This window comes from Oncorhynchus nerka, linkage group LG3 (assembly GCF_034236695.1).
Source record: "Oncorhynchus nerka isolate Pitt River linkage group LG3, Oner_Uvic_2.0, whole genome shotgun sequence".
Classification (NCBI taxonomy): domain Eukaryota; kingdom Metazoa; phylum Chordata; class Actinopteri; order Salmoniformes; family Salmonidae; genus Oncorhynchus; species Oncorhynchus nerka.
In genome coordinates this window covers 17,253,618-17,276,465 of record NC_088398.1, presented here as the reverse complement: position 1 = coordinate 17,276,465, position 22,848 = coordinate 17,253,618, and the positions used below count along the sequence as shown (strand labels likewise).

The window sequence follows — 22,848 nt, the reverse complement described above, 5'->3', positions numbered from 1 at the left end:
TTTTGTGGCACCTGACCACTCGACTGAACAGTAGTTCAGGTGTGACAAAACTAGGGCCTGTAGGACCTGCCTTGTTGATAGTGCTGTTAAGAAGGTAGCGCAGAGCTTTATTATGGACAGACTTCTCCCCATCTTAGCTATTGTTGTATCAATATGTTTTGACCATGACAGTTTACAATCCAGTGTTACTCCAAGCAGTTTAGTCACCTAAACTTGCTGAATTTCCACACTATTTATTACAAGATTTAGTTGAGATTTAGGGTTTAGTGAATGATTTGTCCCAAATACAGTGATTTTAGTTTAAGAAATATTTAGGACTAACTTAGCTTGCCACCCAGTCTGAAGCTAACTGCAGCTCTTTGTTAAGTGTTGCAGTCATTTCAGTTGCTGTAGTAGCTGACGTGTATAGTGTTGAGTCATCTGCATACATAGACACACTGGCTTTTCTCAAAGCCACTGGCATGTCGTTAGTAAAGATGGTAAAAAGTAAGGGGCCTAGACAGCTGCCCTGGGGAAATCCTGATTCTACCTAGATTATGTTGTAGAGGCTTCCATTAAAGAACACCCTCTGTGTTCTGTTAGACAGGTAACTCTTTATCCACAATATAACAAGGAGTGTAAAGCAGTAACACATACGTTTTTCCAGAAGCATAATCCCAAAAGCCGCACTGAAGTCTAACAAAACAGCCCCCACAATCTTTTCATCATCAGTTTCTCTCAGCCAATCATCAGTCATTTGTGCAAGTGTTGTGCTTGAATGTCCTTCCCTATAAGCGTGCTGAAAGTCTGTTGTCAATTTGTTTACTGTAAAATAACATTGTATCTGGTCAAACACGATTTTTTCCAAAAGTTTCCAAAGGGTTGGTAACAGGTTGATTGGTTGGCTATTTGAGCCAGTAAAGGGGGCTTTACTATTTTTAGGTAGCAGAATGCCTTTTGCTTCCCTACAGGCCTGAGGGGGCACACACTTTCTAGTAGGCTTAAATTGAAAATATGGCAAATAGGAGTGGCAATATCATCCGCTATTATCCTCAGTAATTTTCCGTCCAAGTTGTCAGACCCTGGTGGTTTGTCATTGTTGATAAACATAAATAATTTAATCACCTCTTCCACAATTTCTTTACGGAATTCAAAATTACAATGCTTGTCTTTCATCATTTGGTCAGATATACTTGGATGTGTAGTGTCAGCATTTGTTGCTGGCATGTCATTGCTAATCATGCCAATGAAAAAAATCCTTAAAGTAGTTGGCAATATCAGTCGATTTTGTGAAGGAGCCATCTGATTCAATGAATGATGGAGCTGAGTTTGACTTTGTTTCCCCAAAATGTTATTTAAGGAGCTCCAAAGCTTTTTACTATCATTCTTTGTCATTTATCTTTGTTTCGTAGCGTAGTTTCTTCTTTTTATTCAGTTTAGTCTCAAGATTTCTCAATACCAATCGGTTGTGCAGCCAGACTTATTTGCCATATCCCTCTCAACCAGACAATTACTCAATCCATGGGGAGTTAACTGCTTTTACAGTGATTTTCTTAATTGTTGCATGCTTATTAGTAACTGGAATAAGCAATTTCATAAATTTGTCAAGTGCAGCATCTGTTTGCTCCTCGATATACCCCACGGAACAGATATTATTTACATCAACAACATAGGAATCACTGCAAAACTTCTTGTATGACCTTTTGTACACTATATTAGGCCCAGCCCAACTCACGCCCTGACCATACTAAATAATGACAAAACAAAGGAAACACAGGTCAGAACGTGACAGTACCCCCCCCAAAGGTGCGGACTCCGGCCGCAAAACCTTAACCTATAGGGGAGGGTCTGGGTGGGCGTCTGTCCGCGGTGGCGGCTCTGGCGCGGGACGCGGACCCCACTTCACCATTGTCTTAGTCCGCCTTATTGTCCGCCTCCGTGGCTTTCTAACCATGGTCACCCTTCTCAATGACCCCACTGGACAGAGGGGCAGAAGCTCTGGACAGAGGGGCAGAAGCTCGGGACAGAGGGGCAGGGGCTCTGGCACCTCAGACTCCGGCAGCAGCGCCGGACAGGCGGGAGACTCCGGCAGCAGCGCCGGACAGGGGAGACTCCGGCAGCAGCGCCGGACAGGCGGGAGACTCCGGCAGCAGCGCCGGACAGGCGGGACCACCTGCAGGGAGGAGACAGAGAGACAGCCTGGTGCGTGGGGCTGCCACAGGAACCACCAGGCTGGGGAGACCTTCAGGAGGCTTGGTGATAGGAGGCACCTGAAGGACCGGGCTGTGGGGGAGAACTGGAGCTCTAGTGCGCAACCTTGGCACCACTTCCCCAGGCTGGACAACTACTCTAGCCCGGACCCTCCAGAGTGCAGGCACAGGTTGAACCGGGCTGTGGGTAAGCACGGGAGATCTAGTGCTTACTACACGCACCTCTCCCTTAGGCTCCACTCCCACATTTGCCCGGCACGAGCGGAGCACAGGCATAGGACACACTGCACCCTCCCAGCGCCTTGGAGACACAGCACGCAGAGCCGGCGCAGGATACCCTGGACCAAAACTGCGTACCGGCGACCAGACCCGCTGAGCAGGCACCATACGCCCTGGCTCGATGCCCACACTCGCATGGCACTTTCGGGGGGCTGCCCTATAGCGCACCGGGCTATGGGCACGTACTGGCGACACCGTGCGCTTAACCGCATAACACGGTGCCTGACCAGTAATGCGCTGCTTATAATAAGCACGAGGAGTGAGCTCAGGTCTGCTACCTGGCTTAGTACCACACCTCATCTGCCCCCCCAATTTTGGGGGGCTGCCTCTCGTACCTGTCGCACTACCGTGCTGGCATCGCCAACCTCATTCTCATGTAACCTTCCTTGCACTGCTCCATCGAATCCCAGGCGGGCTCCGGCACTCTCCCTGGGTCGACCGCCCACCTGTCTATCTCCTCCCAAGTTGTGTAGTCCAGATTCTGCTCCAATGTCCCGAAATCCTGACCTCGCTGTTGCTGTTCCTTCTCCCGCAGCTGCTGTTTACCACGCCGCTTGGTCCTGTTGTGGTGGGTGATTCTGTAAGGGATTTCTTCCATTGACGGAGAGGCGGACCAAAGCGCAGCGTGGTTGTTTTGATTCATGTTTTAATAAATCACATGAACAAACTAACAAAACCAAGAACCGTGAAAACCCAAACCAGCCCTATCTGGTGCAAAACACAGAGACAGGAACAATCACCCACAAACACACAGTGAAACCCAGGCTACCTAAGTATGATTCTCAATCAGAGACAACTAATGACACCTGCCTCTGATTGAGAACCATACTAGGCCGAAACATAGAAATACCCAAATCATAGAAAAACAAACATAGACTGCCCACCCCAACTTACGCCCTGACCATACTAAATAATGACAAAACAAAGGAAATACAGGTCAGAACGTGACAATCTGGATACTGCTTTCAAGCACATTTCTGCAGCATTTGTAAAGATTTGATAAATACATGTTGATGATTTAATTCCTGTGCTGTTTGTAACTACCCTGGTAGGTTGACTGATAACCTGAACCAGGTTGCAGGCCCTGGTCACAGTTTGAAGCTTTTTCTTGAGTTTGCAGCTTGGTGAAAGCCAGTTAATATTTAAATCACCCCAAAAAATACCTCACTGTTGATGTCACATACATTATCAAGCAGTTCACACATGTTATCCAGATACTGACTGTTAGCACTTGGTGGTCTATAGCAGCTTCCCACAAGAATGGACTTAGATGAGGCAGCTGAACCTGTAGCCATATTATTTCAAAAGGATTTAACATCAGATCCTCTCTAAGCTTTACATGAATGTGGTTCTGAATATAAACAGCAACACCTCCACCATTTGCATTTCTGTATATTCTGTCAATGTTTTAACCTTGTATTGCTATCACTGTATCAACAAAAGTATTATCTAAGTGAGTTTCAAAGATAGTCAGAATATGAATGTCATCTGTTACTAGCAAATTATTGATTTCATGAACCTGGTTGCTTAAGCTACATATGTTAACATGGAATATTTTGAGCACTTTTCTGGGATGCTTACTATTTTTCATTGCTTTACTTGGAAGCTTAGGACAGAAGTAGATATGTTCATGTTATTTATGTTAGTGCAGGGTGAGCTGCACACAGTGAACTTCCTACTAGGGCACATCGCCTCAGTGCTAACATTATAAATCTGGTTCAATAGGCACATGATTACTACATACAATAGCTGTCGGATCAGCAGAGGCATTCAGGGCAGTTAGAGGGACATCAATTAGGCTACTTAAATGGTGTCTACCAATGCCCCTGGTATAATGTACATTTGCTGAAGCATTATGACAACTCAATGTCACAATGGTAGGGATAAGATGAGTTGGGCTTGGGTCATTGATAAGTCATTGTCTCAACACAGCCTTATAATGCTGTGAAAGGATCCAGGAACTCAAATGATTTGTGTGGATCCCATCCTCATAAAACGTGTTTTGTTTCCAAAAGGTATCGAAATTGTCAACAAAAGTTACACCCATTGAGCTGCAATAATCACGTAGCCAGTTGTGAAGAGAAATAATCCTGCTAAAGTGTTCAATGCCACGATTCAGAGATGGCACAGGGTCAGATATGATGGGTATTTTCTTAGTGTCTAGCAGAAAGTCAATCAGCTATTTAAAATACAGTTTCAACTGTTCAGAGCTGCCCTTCATAATGTCATTAAACCCCACATGGACTACGATAGAATCAATGTCTTTGTCCTGCCGTAGTACATTCGGGAGCAGCTTAGTAATGTCAATTTCTCGAGCTCCGGGATAGGACATTACAGACAGGCCTGTATCTGCAAGCTGTTGGCTAGATCGCTGTTGGAAGACCAGAGTAGGCTATACACATTTGCTGTTTAATGCAAAGGTTTTTGTGACAGACTATTGGTAGAGTTAAAAATGCGATGGAAACACATTGAACTTTAGATTTGGCCTACAAATGAATATAACATTGGAATGGAAAGATGAGACTCTCATGAACAGGATGGTGTTCTCAGTTTTGCCCTACAACCCCTTGTCTCATAGTATCCCATACAAATGAATGGAATGATGGATGTAGTTTTGTGCCAAAACGTTTAAGGAGTGTCCAAAAAAAAAAAGATTTCATGAGCTTTCTTCTATCTCCTAGATATAGGACAGACACTTCAAAACCTTATTCCTTATTATTTATTTATTGACTATCTATTTGCCATTTATGAATGTGTTATTCAATACTTTTCTATGGCCTATAGTATTTTAATTTGATCAACAACCAAAAAATATTTATAATTTTGGTAGGCAACCTAAAGGGGTCCTAAAATGTCAAATCAAATAGCTAAATGATCCATGGTATGACCATCTTAAAACAATTCCAGATGTTAGCTTAGTAGAACTTAGCCTACAATCATGGAAACACATGTGAACCATTTTATGACATCTTGTTTGTTTTTCTGTTTTGTTCTTCTTTCCTTCCCCTCTTTTATCTTAATGCCCCGGGAGGATAGTCTGATATGTTTGAAGTACATCGCCTACTTAAGGCTATAGGCCTCTCAAACTCAACTCTGGACCTCGAAGCCAGTTCTACCTGCGTTCATTCATTGTTCCCTTCTAATCAGGGGCATATTTAGACCTGGGACACCAGGTGGGTGCAATTAGTTATCAGCTAGAACAGAAAACCAGCAGGCTCTGGACATCATAGGGTAAGAGTTGAATAGCCCTGCTATACCTTAAACAAAGGAAATAACTTTATCAGGTTAATTACCATATAGACTACGGGCACAGCCTATATTATGTCTGTATAACATGAGAATTGAGAAAGTTGGAAACACCGTACGCCTCAGTTTATAGCAGGCGAATGAACTCCCTCTCTCATTGTCACATCCACTCTGTGCGGACGAGGTACTTGGCTGGAGCGCGCCCGTAAGAAGCCAGTCGACATTTGTAACTGTTCTTAAACCTACATTCTGCGGTCAACTCACTCTGCAGACTTATTTTTGTTCACTTTGAAATTAAGCTCCATTCATCAACATCAAACTGGACTCTCGGTGGATAGTTATTTACTGCTGTTGACTTTCTTGTCAACTTTCACACACCGTTTCTTGGGACATGGGTGCGAGGCGCGATGTGCCAACTTTCCTGGCTCTATTCACATTTCTATTCGTTGCAACATGTGAGCCAATGGATCAGAAAGATATGCAAGGTAAAATAAATAATACTAACTAACTCATACTAGTGTGCATTTTGTGAATCATCTAATTAAATTAAGGGGAAGTGTGTTTTCGAAATGAATTAATGCAGACAGTTATTTCAAGCTCGCATTTTTGGTTTGGACTTCACTTTGTTCTGCCATAGACGCACATAAACTCGAGATGGTTTATTATAATCCTGAAAATATTAGTTACAACTGTAATAATATTTAAAATGAAGTGTCTGCGCGCCCTATAACCATTTCGAACTCGAGTTTAAAACACTCCACACACAGGGTGCAACGTTTGTCTCTCACCTTTATGGCTTGAAATGTGCTATTTTATCTCTATAGGCTAGTTTCTATCATCTGTTTTCTCATTCATCTTGGTTATGTTGGTCTTGTTTCACTGCTGGTTAATTAGGTTCTTTATTTTCCATTTCATACACTAACAATATTTAATATTTTTTTAAATGATATATCCTCTCTTTTTTTCTTTCTTTTTTGAGATGACAAGTTTTTTCCTTCCACATGTCATAACTGTTCATGTCTCCTCCACTTGTATTCTTTCTGACATAGACAGGAACAGAGAAAGTGCTAAGCCAACTATTTTATGACTTCCTTGGCTGACTTTCCCCTTATTCCCCTCTTTCCCCTTTGAGTGCTCACAGCCTGCTTGTGGCAGAAATCCTGACCATTGCCAAACCCCATTGTCCAAACCAGTGTGTGAATGGGTGAGGATATGTCAGAAATAATAGCAGAGAGAGGGAGGCAGAGAGAGAGGCAGGAGGAAGGGGAAAGCCTTCTTACTAAGAGCCAGAAAGCAGCCAGTCCTGTTCCTTTTATTCCTTTCTCTTTTGTTTCCCCCTGGGTTTTAATATCCAGCAATGTGTCAGCATGGGCTTTGACTTTTGGCACTATGAAGTTCTCTGTGACATTGTTCAGGAATGCCACTGCTAAAATTGATGGAAGTAAATTAATTCTGTATTGGTGCACAATCTAGGAAAGACAACAAAGACAGAGGGAAATTCAAAGTCATAGGAAGAGAAAGTAAATGGAAAAATATGCGTAAGAAAATAGTTGAGATGTGCCATGTATTTGAACCTACAATGTTATAACACTGTACCATCTGCCTATTAAACAGACATGTAAACTGTAGATTGGGACCATTTTTTTGTGAAATAAAATAACTTGTAAAACTTGTTGTTCTTCTTATTTAAGAAGTCTTCATAAGGGATATGGTTCTAATAAGAGTCAGATTTTTTTGTTTGTTCATTTGGATGTTGCTTCAGAGATGTCAAGAAGTCACTCAACAGTTGTCCTCATATACCTGGGCAAGGGTCAAAGGTGAAGCGTCATCATGGGACTGGATGAGAGCCTTTGATCAGGGAAAATGGTAGATACATACCCGCTTTCTTCTTCATTATCAATCTCTGTCATTCTCTCCTTCCTTCTCTCTGTCTCTCTCTCCCCACCCCCTCTCCAGTCATTGACATGCTAACCCTGGACTCCAAGACCAGTGTGTCTGCGGTGCAGAAGGTGACAGGTGCCATGAGTGTGTTCAGTGACATCTACATCGTGTCCACATTCCGCTTGCCTCCCAAGATGGGAGGGGTGCTGCTGGGCCTCTACAGCAAAGAGGAGAACAAGAAGTACCTGGAGCTGGCCATCATGGGAAAGATCAACAAAGGTACTTAGATACTGTCACTCTCACTCACTGACTAAAACAGAATGAACTATTTCCCAGTTTCTCTGTGAAGGAGCATACAACTAACTCAGTCTCAAACCACCTTTTAGTATTTAAAAGTGTTCACATGAATATCAGTCTGTCCATCAAGTTGCCCTTTTTCATCCCCCTTTTTTGTATCCATTTGACTTTTCTCTCCTTGTTTTTCTTTTGCTGTTATTAGTTACCTGTCCATGTTCAGTAAATCCCTCAATTTGAGTTTTTCTCCCCCTGTTACCCTCTCTCGTAGCTCTGGTGCGTTACGTGAGGGAGGATGGCAAAATTCACACAGTGAACCTCCAGAGCACAAACCTGGCTGATGGTCGCACACACTCCATTATTCTCCGGATCGGAGGCCTGCGCAGAGACAACCTACACCTGGAGCTCTACGTCAATTGTCGATTGGCTGACTCCAGCCAGGGCCTCCCTCCATTGGTCCCTCTCCCCGCGGAGAAGGTGGAGATTCGTAATGGCTTCAAGGCCTACGCAAGGCTACAGGTGACAAGGAGCACTGAGTCTGACACTAAGTCCCAAGTAAATCCCATGCCCCTTTAGCTAAGGGCCAGGGCTTCATCTCAGTAGCCCAACGTGGCTTGCTCTCCTCGTCTCCTATCCTCAATCTGCACTTATTTAAAACACAGGGTGAAAGAATATGGTGGATGCCTACTGGAAATTAGCTTTCACCTGTCAAGGTCTTTCACATCAGTGTAGATGAAGTGGAGCAGATGAGGAGTGGAGGCAACTTTTAATTGAGAGGTGGTCCTCTTTGACTACCTTTAAACATGGCAACAGCTGTCATATCTAATCATATCATAGCAGCTTCAACCACTGCATGGTGTGATCCAAGATTCTCCCATTACAGGGTGCTGTGGAGTCCCTCAAAATGGCACTAGGGGGCAGTGTGGCCAAAGCAGGTACCCTGACAGACTGTCCATTCCAGGGGGATTCATCAGTCTACAGCACAGGTGTGTCCAAAATCACTATATGACTTTCCAAGATGAAGTCTGTTATGAAAAACGTTAATCAGATGTGTATCCTGAACATGTTTCAACCTAAAGTCCTTTTCCTCTTCTTACAGTCGGTGCGACTGCAGAAGTGAACTCCATTCTAGGTGAGTGTGTCCAAATGTCTATTTTCAAGTATACAGTGGAATCAATGTCTTATGGAAATGTGTGTTGGCTTTACTTGACAATGATTGGGCATTATGTGGGTATTGTATGTCAGGTGAACACACTAAGGCTCTGATTGGTCAGCTAATCATCTTTAACCAGATCCTAGGAGAGCTGCGAGAGGACATCAGAGAGCAGGTGGGTTGTGTGTGTGTGGGTTTGTACAAGTGTATGCATGCAGCATGTATGTGTGTCTGCATACTGTATGAAATTGTGCATTTTCATTGATGTCTCCAGGTGAAGGAGATGTCCCTGATTAGGAACACCATTCTGGAGTGCCAAGTGTGTGGTGAGTGAACAGCCATGGGGGAAAAAACAATGTGTACTGAAAAATTTGACCCATTCCTCATTGTTCCCTGTTCTTGTCTTGCTCATAAACACAAAACCTAAACCAACAGTGTGTTGACCTCTAGGCTTCCACGACCCTCGTTCCCGCTGCTCCCCCAACCCCTGTTTTAAGGGCCTGTCCTGCATGGAGACCTTTGACTACCCAGGGTACCGCTGTAGTCCCTGTCCGGAGGGCATGACGGGCAACGGAACCCACTGCCAAGACATTGATGAGGTATGACACAATAACAGATAGGAAATGGAAATTAGCCTGGCTGGGTTTTAAATTGTGTTTTTTACACTGCTTCGAGCTCACAGTTGAAGAAATGTGAATTGACAAGGCTTTTAGGGTGACAGCTGAGCTGTTGTCAAAATAGACCCTGTCACTTCAAGTACTGTACTCAGCACGGCTCTTATTTCAAAGAGCCCCTACTGTACTACTTATCTCTGTCTATTTCTCTTTCGTCTCCCCCACTCTCTCTATTTCTATTCTCTGTCTCTCTAACCTGTCTCAGTGTTCCATAGCCCAGCCCTGCTACTCTCCAGGTGCATGTATAAACACAGTGAAGGGTTTCAGCTGTGAGCTCTGCCCCCCTGGTCTCTGGGGCCCACCCCTCTTTGGGGTCGGACTGGAGTACGCCAACCACCACAAACAGGTACACACACAAACACACACACTATCACTTTTTTCCTTACTGACATAATCCATAATTCCCTATTGTCTTATTTCTTCCTCACACACCTTGCTGTGGTTTTGTCTACAGGAGTGTGCAGACATCGATGAGTGTATTGAAGTTGCCAACGCCTGTGTGCCCCACTCCATGTGTATCAACACCATCGTAAGCAGAAACCCCTTTCAAATGTGTTTATCACAATGTATGTACAGCGTCAAATCTTCACAAACCAGGCATCGCTCTCTTGTGATCATGTGAGAGTACTGTAGAGCTGCTGTGTAGTAAAGCTGTTCTCTCTCCCTTGCTCCTCTCTCACCCCCAATCTCTCCTCTCTCGCCCCTCCTCCTCTCACTCTCTCCCACCTCTCTTTCTCTCTCTCTCCCTCGTCCTCCTCCTCTCTCTCTCTCTCTCTCTCTCTCTCTCTCCCACCTCTCCATCTCTCCCAGGGCTCGTTCAGGTGTGGTGGCTGTAAAGTGGGTTACTTGGGGAACCAGACAGTGGGCTGCGTGCCCCGTAGGTCCTGTGCCACACTCAGCTTTAACCCTTGTGATGCCAACGCCCACTGCATCATAGAGCGGAACGGAGAGGTGTCCTGTGCGGTAAGCAGCAGTGGTCTTTTACTACCTTTGCCCTCCTGGACAGGAACAGAGGAGCCACACTACCCTATACTGCCAGCCTCGGTATACTACTTTATAGATGTTCTTTAGGTTTGGTTGAAAATGCTCTCCTTTGTTCCACTCTCCAGTGCAACATTGGATGGGCCGGTAACGGGAACACTTGTGGCACAGACACAGACATTGATGGATACCCAGACCGCTCTCTGCCCTGTATGGACAATGACAAGCACTGTAAACAGGACAACTGTGTTTACACACCCAACTCAGGCCAGGAGGACGCAGACAACGACGGCATCGGAGACCAGTGTGACGAGGACGCAGATGGGGACGGCATCAAGAATGTGGAGGTGTGTTTCCATCTCAGACCCTCTGTGGTAATTGTATCTGGGTGTATGTGAATGATTGTAAGTCATTGTTTCTCATTTTTTCTCATGACCATAACGGTTATATTTTGCAGGATAACTGTCGACTAGAACCCAACAAAGATCAGCAGAACTCAGACACAGACTCTTTCGGTGACGCCTGTGACAACTGTCCCAATGTCCCTAACATTGACCAGAGGGATACGGACAGCAACGGGCAAGGAGACGCCTGTGACAACGACATAGATGGAGATGGTGTGTATTCACACAGGCGCGTGCACACACAGCCTCACACTTTCACTCACACACTCACTCACACATAAACGGCAAGATGTCTGGGAGACAACTTTGTGGGCCGCAGTTGAAGTTGACATTACACTCATTGCAACTAGGTGATGGCCCTCATGTCGCCCCCCTGTCTTACCCTGGTGTTCAGGTATCCCCAACGTGCTAGACAACTGCCCCAAAGTCCCCAACCCCATGCAGACAGACAGGGATGGAGACGGGGTAGGAGACGCCTGCGACAGCTGCCCTGAGATCAGCAATCCCATGCAGGTAAAATAACCTTCACACCCCCAATTCCCAAAATGTGGATCTACAGAAGATATTCAGCCTTGTTTCTTGGCTGAAACAGGGGTTTAGGCTGCTCATTTGTCTTGTCTTTGGTTTATTCTGACCTTCTCCCCCTAGACGGACATTGACAATGACCTGGTGGGGGATGTGTGTGACACTGACCAGGACACGTGAGTCTCTGACTTCAACACGCACGCCCGCCCGCCTACACACAAACACATACAAACTGCACTCACACTGCTACAGCTGTCACACAGCGCTACACCTGCTGTGGCTAACACACACATACATACACCTGCTGCGCTCATATTCACAAAAACACACATTCACTTTACACCTGCTGGGATTTACAAGTAGACACACACACCTGCTGAGGCTTGTTTTTTTGCTGCAGTTGTTAGACCTTCCTGATGGTGTTTTTCTAGGTGATCAAAAAAATGCAAACTATTTCAGTACAAACAAAATTAGTGAACATAACACGACTTGGGCCAGGATTCAATGCAAGGCACACTATACTCGATTTTTAAAGGTAATGTACAATTGAGCCGACATACGCAGAATTTACCATGAATGCGATCTCTATGAACGTTGTTTAAAATGCCTAAGGCGCATTGTTGGTTGTCTAGTGCACTGCGCTAGAGCATGTCTTGAATTACATCCCATCCTTTGAATTGAACTGAATTCCAATGCGTCTATGTATGTTCCAGGGATGGGGACGGTCACCAGGATTCCAGGGACAACTGCCCTGACCATCCCAACAGCTCCCAGCTGGACTCGGACAATGATGGCCTTGGGGACGATTGTGACGATGACGATGACAATGACGGATTCCCAGACGTACAAGACAACTGCAGACTTATCACCAATCCCAACCAGAAAGATTCTAACAGTAACCAACCGTTATTAAAACTTGAACAGTGAACTTTTCCTTTAACAGTAACCAACCATTAAAGGGATAGGTTCACTGTTCAAGTTTTTGCTTATTTTTTACTTCTGCATTGCTAAATGCTTCAAAAGTGCCCCTCTGTCTTACTATGGCCGTCTCCCTCTCCTCTCCCAGGTAACGGGGTGGGCGATGTGTGTGAGAACGACTTTGACAACGATTCAGTCTGGGATCTGATTGATGTGTGCCCTGAGAGTTCAGAGGTCACACTGACAGACTTCAGAGCCTATCAGACAGTCATTCTGGATCCAGAGGGCGATGCCCAGATCGATCCCAATTGGGTGGTGCTCAATCAGGTGAACTCGCTTGACCTCTTTGGCTCAACACATGAACAACTTTGATCGTAGGCTGAAATATCCCTTTAAGGTTATCCTCCTACTCTGAAATCAGTTTACAAGGAGCACCATTGTAATTATTATAAATAGGCCTATGTTAGTGCATTGACTACAGTCTAAAGCCTGGTATATTTTATTGTGCATATTTGTCAAGTTCTTATGGAATACTCAAAAATTACAGTGAGGGAAAAAAGTATTTGATCCCCTGCTGATTTTGTACGTTTGCCCACTGACAAAGAAATGATCGGTCTATACTTTTAATGGTAGGTTTATTTGAACAGTGAGAGACAGAATAACAACAAAAAATCCAGAAAAACACATGTCAAAAATGTTAAAAATTGATTTGCATTTTAATGAGGGAAATAAGTATTTGACCCCCTCTCGCCTATGACCCCAAGAACACCATTCCCACCTTCAAACATGGAGGTGGAAACATTATGCTTTGAGGGTGTTTTTCTGCTAAGGGGACAGGACAATTTCACCGCATCAAAGGGACGATGGACGGGGCCATGTACCGTCAAATCTTGGGTGAGAACCTCCTTCCTCAGCCAGGGCATTGAAAATGGGTCGTGGATGGGTATTCCAGCATGACAATGACCCAAAACACACGGCCAAGGCAACAAAGGAGTGGCTCAAGAAGAAGCACATTAAGGTCCTGGAGTGGCCTAGGTAGTCTGTGGAGGGAGCTGAAGGTTTGAGTTGCCAAACGTCAGCCTCGAAACCTTAAAGAGTTGGAGAAGATCTGCAAAGTGGAGTGGGACAAATCTCTCCTGAGATGTGTGCAAACCTGGTGGCCAACTACAAGAAACGTCTGACCTCTGTGATTGCCAACAAGGGTTTTGCCACCAAGTACTAAATCATGTTTTGCAGAGGGGTCAAATACTTATTTCCCTCATTAAAATGCAAATCAATTTCTAACATTTTTGACATGCGTTCTCTGGATTTTTTGTTGTTATTCTGTATCTCACTGTTCAAATAAACCTACCATTAAAATTATTGACTGATCATTTCTTTGTCAGTGGTCAAACATACAAAATCAGCAGGGGATCAAATACTTTTTTCCCTCACTGTAGGTGTGTGATTCATTGTGGATACATATTCTGATTTTAGCGAGTCCTCTTTTATTGCAGGGCATGGAAATAGTTCAGACCATGAACAGTGATCCTGGTTTAGCTGTGGGTAAGTTCATGTGAAGTTGTTTGTTACTTCTTGTCCTAGTCCTGTGATGTATGTACTCTAAATATAATTGCTCCTTTTTAGCCCTACACCGTGATTTCATTATAGCAGTGTATTGAAAAGGTGCTGGAAAGAAATATATACATTTTTAAATGCCAATGAACTGAATTGACCTGACTCAACGTAATGACCTCCCCCAGGCTACACAGCGTTCAACGGGGTGGACTTTGAGGGCACCTTCCACATCAACACGGTGACGGACGACGACTATGCAGGCTTCATCTTCGGCTACCAGGACTCCTCTTCCTTCTACGTGGTGATGTGGAAACAGACAGAGCAGACCTACTGGCAGTCGACACCCTTCAGGGCCATGGCCCAACCTGGCCTGCAGCTCAAAGTGAGTGATGGGACACAAACACAGCAGCCTATAGGTGGTGCTACTGATAAGAACCTTGGCTGAATCGGGACACTTCCTGAGACAGACTCTGCTGTTGGATATAAGCATGTTGTGGTGGCATTGTAAAAACCTTTGATAGTTATCCAGTGAAATATAAAATAATCTACTACAGAGTTCAGAATATACAACAAACTCTCTCTCTCTCTCTCTCTCTCTCTCTGTCTTGTTCCCCTACAGGCAGTGAAGTCCCGTACAGGGCCTGGTGAGTACCTGCGTAACGCCCTGTGGCACACAGGGGACACCAACGAGGAGGTGAAGCTGCTGTGGTCGGACCCACGGAACGTTGGCTGGAGAGACAAGACATCTTACCGCTGGCAGCTCAGCCACAGGCCCCAGGTGGGCTACATCAGGTAGGCCACACCCCTCTTTCTCTCTTAGTTCTTTATTCTTTTTATTTGATTTTAATCTACTACTTTCTATTTGTAGCCGATGTTCAGTAACTGTTTTATTGTCAGTCATTTAGTACCTGCTTAACTACGTATCAGAATTCCATCGTTTTTTACTTAATTAGGGGCAGATGGGTTCGATGGGTTTGCACTTGAAGCTGAGTTCATCCTCACTGCACAGGACACAGTTGTGGTACACAGCTGTGTGACCACTGTTGACCACTAGAGGGAGTTTACACTGCCTTGGCTTGGCTTGGATGATTAAAAAAGAAAAAGAAAGATGGCTGGTGGCAGTTTGGTGGACTTGTTGGCTATTCACCAATTTATACTCCATATTTTTTCCCTCCTAAACCTCTTTGTGACTTTTACAGAGAGACCGGGCCCCCTGGCCCTCTATTGTCCCTGTTGCCATGTCAACCAAATCCTTGGCAAGAATTTTCTGAGTGCTGTTCATATGCAGATCCAGAGGAAACTACTGTAGAGTGGGAGGTCTGAGAGAGAAAGCGAGCAAAAGGGGGGGGGGGGGGGGGGGGAGAGAGGGAGAGAGCAGGGAGAGTATCAAAGTCAGAGAAATAAACAGAAAGATAAACATGTGTGAGGGAGTCACTGAGAGTAACATAGCAGAATAGGGAAAAATCTCAAGCAGATTGTCAAATTCTAAGAGTGTAAGAGAATATCTTGAATCAGACGTCATGTCCGAGGAACATATTGCTTATGCAAATGGTTTAATAAACCAGATTTATTGGGTGGCATAAATACCACATTGTGCTCAACAAAGCATCAGCAAGACATTTTCAGAAAACACATTCATTTGAACCAACACCTGCGTTTGAGCATCTCTCAAAACCCTCACATCTCTGGCCCATTATCAGTAGCGATGTGTAGGTAAAATCACCAGGGAAGCCAAGCCAGAACAAAAAGCCATATTATGTTGTGATATTTATTTGCTCTATAACGTGCCTTGACACCGTGATTTATAGGCATAAGGCCGAGACAATAAGAAGACACAGCGGCAGAATAAATTCAACCATATATTTGTTTCATTACAAAATCGGAGAACAACATCTGTCCGGTGAAGTCCACAAAACATATTGCATGTAACAAACAGTTACATGACCTACAGCATGATCAAGCAAGGTAATGTTTCTGACTATTTTCGGACCACTAAACAACTATTGATTTAAAACCAACGAAAGTTACCGCAAGTCGCAAAGAAAACAGGTGCTGCCTCCACTATTTCAGCACCATTTCAACTTCAACATTTCAACATCATCAAATCACCTCTCCTTAGTCTTAAAGAGTGACAACTAAAATATACCAAAAACGATTTAGTCCAATCAACGTAAGCTAAATATGATGTGGCTGTCCATGGAACTGATTTGTGTGTGTGTGTGTATATTTGTGTGTGTTTGCATGCGTACAAGTAGAAAAAACTTGTTGACGCACCTGACTTGTAGAGAAACGCCAATGTCATCCTCCTTGCTAATGTTGCCTAAACGGCCTATGACTCTGTCAAACAATTGACACTTTTTGTTTTCCTTGTCATTTAACCTAACTACCTTTCATGGGCAACGATGCACCAGGCCAGCATACTACATCTAGCTACTTGTTAACGTCCAGGGGCACAATGTATGAATTTATGGTTAGATCAGAATCGCTGTTATAATCATTGGCCAGTACGGAGAATTAAGTAAAACCACAAGTCCAAATCCCGATCTCCATCCATTGCTAATTTTAGGAAAGGTACGATTTTAGCAAGCTAGCCCCCGGAAAATAACAACACAAAGAGATGCAACAATTCACGTTTTTTTCTTTCAATGATGATGTTTGGCTTGTGATGTGATTAGTCTGAAGCCAAATCCAAACTGGCTTCCCTTGACACTTTTTTTTGGTGCTCCAGGACCATTCAGAGCTGAGCTCACACAGTTTAGCTCAACACTGATTGGCTATTATTATTTTTTATTTCTAATCAATGGAGACCAAATGCTCACTGGCTTCCCTTGCATTCAATGCTATGGGCAGCAACAATTTCATACTCTTTCTGACCAGACAGCGTCGGATAGATACGCTACACATACTGAGATAGAGGGGCACTGTTACGTTAGATCAGATGCTTTCTCTGGTGAGATACATTCATCATGTTGCGAATTGAAGGAAATGTATGAATCACAGAAGCAAAAGATACATCATTTTTAATGTTTTTTTTCTTGGTCCATTTTTGGGGGGAAGCCTCCCTTGGCATCCATGAATACACGCCACTGCCCATTCTAAAAAAGTTGCCAGGGAAAAGGAGAGTTGGGGGGGGGGGGGGTCTCTCCAGTTGGGTGCAGTGAGGGGAGAGTGGAGAAAGAGAGAGACATGTTTTATTTAGAGGCAGGGAGGCCCTATTCAGACCCAAACAGAGAGACACCTGCTTTGTATGCTGCGCAGAGGAGTCAATGGAGCACTGCAGCGATGCACTGCACTCAGGCAGCTACTGGGACAGGGGCTGGGCCTGCTCTCTGTCTCTCTTTCTCTGTTCATCCAAATCACCCATTTTGAGTTCTGTGTTTACTTGCCACTGGGTTTTAGTTTGGTAGCACTTCATTTGACTAATCTCTTATATGACCACATGCCAACTACTACAGCTACCCACAACAATCACGTTATGGGTATGTGACAGTGGTATAAATAAGGACAGTGTGAAGTTATAGGATGACTTTCATTTGGATAATTACCAGAGGGAACATGACTTGAAATGACAAGGGAATTTAAAGGTCCCCTGATTTGTGCATTGTTCTGCGCTCTGTGGCAGGGTGAAGTTATATGAGGGGACGGAGATGGTGGCTGACTCTGGCGTGGTGATTGACACTACCATGAGAGGCGGACGACTGGGGGTCTTCTGTTTCTCCCAAGAGAACATCATCTGGTCCAACCTGCGCTACCGCTGCAACGGTAAGACTCCGTTCTTCACATTGCTACTAACCACTAACGATACTTGTATTGAACAACATAATGCTAGTGAACTAATTTACTTGTATGTTCTACTTCATGTATCTGTTGTTTATTAGACACTGTTCCAGACGACTTCAACCCATATCGCAAACAGGTTCTGCTGCACATCAAGGTGTGAGAGGATTCGAGGATGTGTGAGTGCTGAGGCATGTAGATGAGTAACCTGTCCAGCACTGACTCTCTACACACAAACACTCACACTCACACACACACTCTTACTGCCTCTCAGTACAGAATTTCAACTGCTGTTAAAATGTGTGTGACTGTGTCTGCCCCTGAGTGAAAGGGGAGGAGTTTCAGAGTTGTGGTAAAGGAGGAAGAAGAACCTATTTACAACATTGTTGTTATACCAGACTGGAAAAGCAAAAAGGTACTAGACTTTGTAAGAAAGTATACATGATAATTAATGTATGTAGGACTGTGTTACTTCTGTGTTTGAGTTGCTGTCCTTGCCTTCAATTTCACTGTATGAACGGTGGTTGTGTGAACGATAGCAGTTAACCGTTGAGTTTGACTGTTGCGTTAGGTATGAGTGCTGTTGTTGCTTTGTGTTTGTGTATTTACAGCTATCATAGGAATAAATTGATTATATTTTGTGTTTTAAGACTGAACAGTTAAAGGATGTTTTTTAAAATCTCATATCTAACTGGAAAATAAAAAACATAAGCTAGTGTTACAGGGATGATGGGAATTTGAAAAATACTGTACATCCTCTGAATATGAAACTCCGGGTAACTCTGTCATGACCAGATAATGTCATCTCAGCAGCAAAATACAGATCTGTCACAAGAGACTGTAGACTTGCAGTTATTTAGCCTTTAATAGTGGCATTATGTCCCTAATTTGAATAAATGTGGATCTCTGTGGATTCTAGTGTACTTTCCTGGGCATCTGATTCTGTGCCCAGTAATTGAATATGAAATAAAGCCTTATTGGATGTGTTTCTTTAAGTCATCTTTAACTGATTAGTTAAACAGAAGCATAAACAAAGAGCAACACAGTCTTTGTCCACAAAAAATAATAAACAATTGAATTGCTTAAAAATATGTTTATTTGACCTTTGTGATTCTGTACACAACAAGAATGCTAATGAATGATACGACTAAGAGAAAAAACTGTCAAGAGCAACTGTGAGTGTGCACTGCTGTTCCGAGGTCATCCAGTCAGTGAAGTATGTGGTGACACTGGTGCTAACTGTATCTAATCGTTGAGTGCTGTGGTTGTCATCATACCTCCCAGGAGCAGACAGACCCCAGGGCTCAACTGACTGAACTGCCCAGTCTGTCTCCACTGTCTTCTTCTCTGTTCCATATTAATAGCCAGTCATAGAAATCCATATACATTGTACAGAACTTGCTATATTTAATATCATATATTATGTGTCACATAGCCTAATTACGTTATTCTTATGTCGGTGTAGTAACACTGTAATAACTCAATGATGACACTGTATTTTAACATGTTACATTGTAACTTGCTTTGTAATGGAGTTGAGCATTTTTGCTACCACATAATTGAAATAAAGCCTCTTCCCATTCTACTTGTGTAATAACAACAAAACAAGTTCCCTGCCGAGGACAGACTTGAAAAAGAATTTGGATTCCATTTAGAATGGAGTATTTTAAGCATTATTATATTAAGCTGGAGATGTCCTGCTATTGACCCCTGACTACTGTGGCTGGATTCCAATCTGATCATTCATTCTCTTTGCTCTATCCTGACTAACTCTCTCTCAGGTGTGAATAGATGCAATATGATAGGCATTTGTCTTCCTAGGTCTTGTTGGCCATGCAGAGTTTGTGCAATACTGCTTCCTATCCCAATATGTGGGAACTTTCAGAGTGAAGTCACAAGGGCAGAGGGAAGAGAATGACTTAGTGGAGTTGGCAAAGGTCCTCACGTGGCAGCTAGCCAGCCAGTGTCTGGTGCGGACAGTGGGACCGTTTGGAAGCAGAGGCTTGCCAACTGTATAGAATAAATTCCCTGGGTTTCTCCCATAACAGGGAGAATAGATAGAATAAATTCCCTGGGTTTCTCCCATAACAGGCCACATGTGAATACAGTAGATAGAATAAATTGGGTGAATATGGCGAATGACATAGTATTACATATATGTTTCTCTAAATAATTGTAGTAGCAAAATGTATTGTAGAAAGTGATTTTGAAAATATATTTTTAAGTGAGAACAAAGTTTTCAAGTACATATCACAGTGTTCTTACACACATGTACAGAGAGAAAATGAGGAAAAACAACCTTTCTGAGCTCCTCTGTTAAAGATGGAATACCCTGGGTCCGGGAGGCCGGGACGAGTGCAATATTGGGAGGGCATTGTACAACAGTGCACCACATCCCACACCTGCCTGGCCCTGGGAGGGGTTAACACTTAATCTGCCTCCCCAAGCACCAATATTTCATGATCTGGCTGCAGTCCCAAGTTTACCCTCTCTTCAGATATGTCTGAGACTCACATTGCCTGAGGAAGACAAAAGTGTTGCATATTAGTCACTGTCTAAAAGAGAGCTTAGGCTCTCTCTCTCTCCCTCCCGTGCGTGCGCACACACACACACACACACACACACACACACACACACACACACAAGCCCTAACAGTTACCAGGGCAACAGGTCTCCAAGCCACATAGGGGTAATCTGCTAGGGTAACCAAAAAAGTAAAGGGAAAAAAAGTTTTCTATGGAAAAAACACTTCCCCATTCTAAAATGTATTGTCAAAAGTATTATAATAAAAAAATATATATATTGTGATACATAACAGGTGTAACAGGTTTGGAGGAGTGTGTCCAAACACACTGTCTAAGCCCTTATAAACAAGTACACTAAGATAAACATTTAGACCAATGAAAATGTGTTTAAAACCTTACCTCAAGTCACAAGTGATTCATTGCCTCTTCATTCATATAGTGTCGCCATTCTCTGGAATATGTTTGATATGGCCTATGAAAATGCATCAGCAACAATTCGCCAGGCAGTTAGAAATATGGGTTCTTATTAGTCCAGAATTCCTTATATGCTGGATCTGTTTTCTTAAATGCATTCCGAACCCATTCTGCAATTATCCATAGCCGAAGATACAGGACTTCTTTCCTCTCCTAAAAGCTCTCTGACAATGGACCTCGCGCTCCGAATAGCCACTGCTTGGTCAATGGACCCCGCCTCCACTGCTACAACAAACAAAGGCCACAACGCAACGCTCACTGAGGCATGTTGGTGCCCCTCTTAAAAGGCTAATAACTTCGGACATTCTCCGCAGTTGAGTAAACACGTCTGACTATCCTTCCCTCTGTATGTGTATCCCTGCAGGAATGTCTACATTTTAAAACTTTTAGTAAATCATGATTAAATAGGTTAAACTACAATGGACTCACCCAAATTCGGCATTAATGATATTCAGATGTCAATCAATGAAATTTCGCGCCACTGGTGCCCGCCACATATCACGTGAAAACCTAGCGTTAAATTGAAAGGGTAAAACGTGTAGTCATGTCATTTACTGACATTCACCTACTGCCTGAAAACATTACCACACGTTTGGTCACTTTGTTGCATTTTCTATACCAGTTTCAAAGTTTCTAAATACAGTATAGCCTTACAGTTTGTTTGGGGGGTTTGGCACCTGTCCTATTCCTGCTGAGTTTAGCACCTTGGCTGTGTGAATGGTGCATGGTGCAGGCCACTGGCTTGGTTGGGTCGTCATACAAATCACGTAGCCTGGCCTCAGAGCCATACGGAACATACTTTACGTATTTCTGGGCACCTCCAATCCCTATGTTACCTACTAATGGTCTAGTTATTTTAGACAGAACTAAAAGTAGGGCGATTGGATCAGGGAGGATTGATGAGCGTAATCTGCGACCATCTTGCAATCCAAATGTTGCGTGTTTGAGTTAAATTGGGGACAACTGTAGTATTTTAGCTAACCCTTCCTCTAACCCTTATTCTAAACTTAACCAAATTCACTTAACCTGCTATGTAAATTTACCTAAACTTTGTATTTTTAGTTCTCCTAACCTTTTACGTAAATTATCCTAACATTTGTCGTTAGTTTCCCTAAAATCCAATGTAAATTCTCCCCGTAATTCTCCTTTGTTGTGGTATACTACGAGCTAACTAGATCTACTCAGGCTTTTATAAAGCTAGCTAGCTTCAGTTACCTTCACATTCCAGGTCAGGCTTCATCCGTATGATGGTGGATATTGCTCGTCCGCCTGCCGCTAATTGCGTGTGCATGTCGCATATGGCTAGTCGAAGGCGAACTCTTCATTGAGACAATGCTGAAATATCAATCCATTGGCGGGTCAGTGCCACATTTTCATTTGTGCTGAAATTATAATGAAAGAAAAGTTATCCTTATTTTATTACTTATCTTTTTCCCACTAGTATCGCTCCTTCTTTGATCTGTGGAACAGCTTGCTGCATTGTGGCCGTATATAGACATATAATCCATAGCAGGGTTTTGGAATCTTTAACCCTGGCAATTTTACAGATAAACTCATGGATACACTAGCAATGGCTATCAGTCTTGACTTGAATGGGAACTGCCATCTATGGATTATTTGTCATTGGTTGGTTGCGGTTGTCAGTTTTCTTTTGGCCAATTTTAAAATACAATTCCCTAAAAAAATGTACAGTTTGGAAAGCAAATGCTGTCATTATTAAATGTGCAATGTGAGGGTATTTTAACATTGCAAAACATTTTTAAACACACATGTTTTTTAAATTGGTCCTCAACTAGTGGCTCAGACACTCCTTCAGGACACATTGAGTTAGCCCTGAGTTAGCTTGCCCCAAGCAGGTTAGTTCTGAAGGATTCGTTGCCATAGAAATTTACCTGGCTAAAAGGTGAGCAACTTTCGTGGTACCGGTTAACCTAAATTGAACTCAGACTTGACCAAAGTTACAGTACCTGC

The 22,848-nt window shown here is 43.4% G+C and overlaps 1 protein-coding gene across 2 annotated transcripts; it reads left to right on the top strand.

The window, feature by feature from the left end:
* The first annotated feature begins 5,550 nt into the window (after positions 1 to 5,550).
* On the top strand, positions 5,551 to 19,457 carry thbs3a (thrombospondin 3a). Of its 2 annotated transcripts, none has more exons than XM_065008972.1 (22): positions 5,551 to 5,699; positions 7,671 to 7,874; positions 8,161 to 8,408; positions 8,773 to 8,875; positions 8,989 to 9,021; positions 9,135 to 9,217; positions 9,317 to 9,368; positions 9,493 to 9,641; positions 9,922 to 10,062; positions 10,171 to 10,245; positions 10,527 to 10,679; positions 10,826 to 11,044; positions 11,155 to 11,314; positions 11,496 to 11,614; positions 11,750 to 11,802; positions 12,340 to 12,521; positions 12,693 to 12,871; positions 14,041 to 14,089; positions 14,287 to 14,483; positions 14,721 to 14,893; positions 17,724 to 17,863; positions 17,980 to 19,457. In XM_065008972.1, exons 2-22 carry the CDS (start codon positions 7,679 to 7,681, stop codon positions 18,039 to 18,041), a joined length of 2,766 nt encoding a protein of 921 aa, XP_064865044.1. In that variant the 5' UTR covers positions 5,551 to 5,699; positions 7,671 to 7,678; the 3' UTR covers positions 18,042 to 19,457. The 2 variants fall into 2 exon arrangements, with proteins under 2 accessions (XP_064865044.1, XP_029479192.2); XM_029623332.2 differs by lacking the exon at positions 5,551 to 5,699 and adding an exon at positions 5,707 to 6,199.
* Positions 19,458 to 22,848: the final 3,391 nt, after the last annotated feature.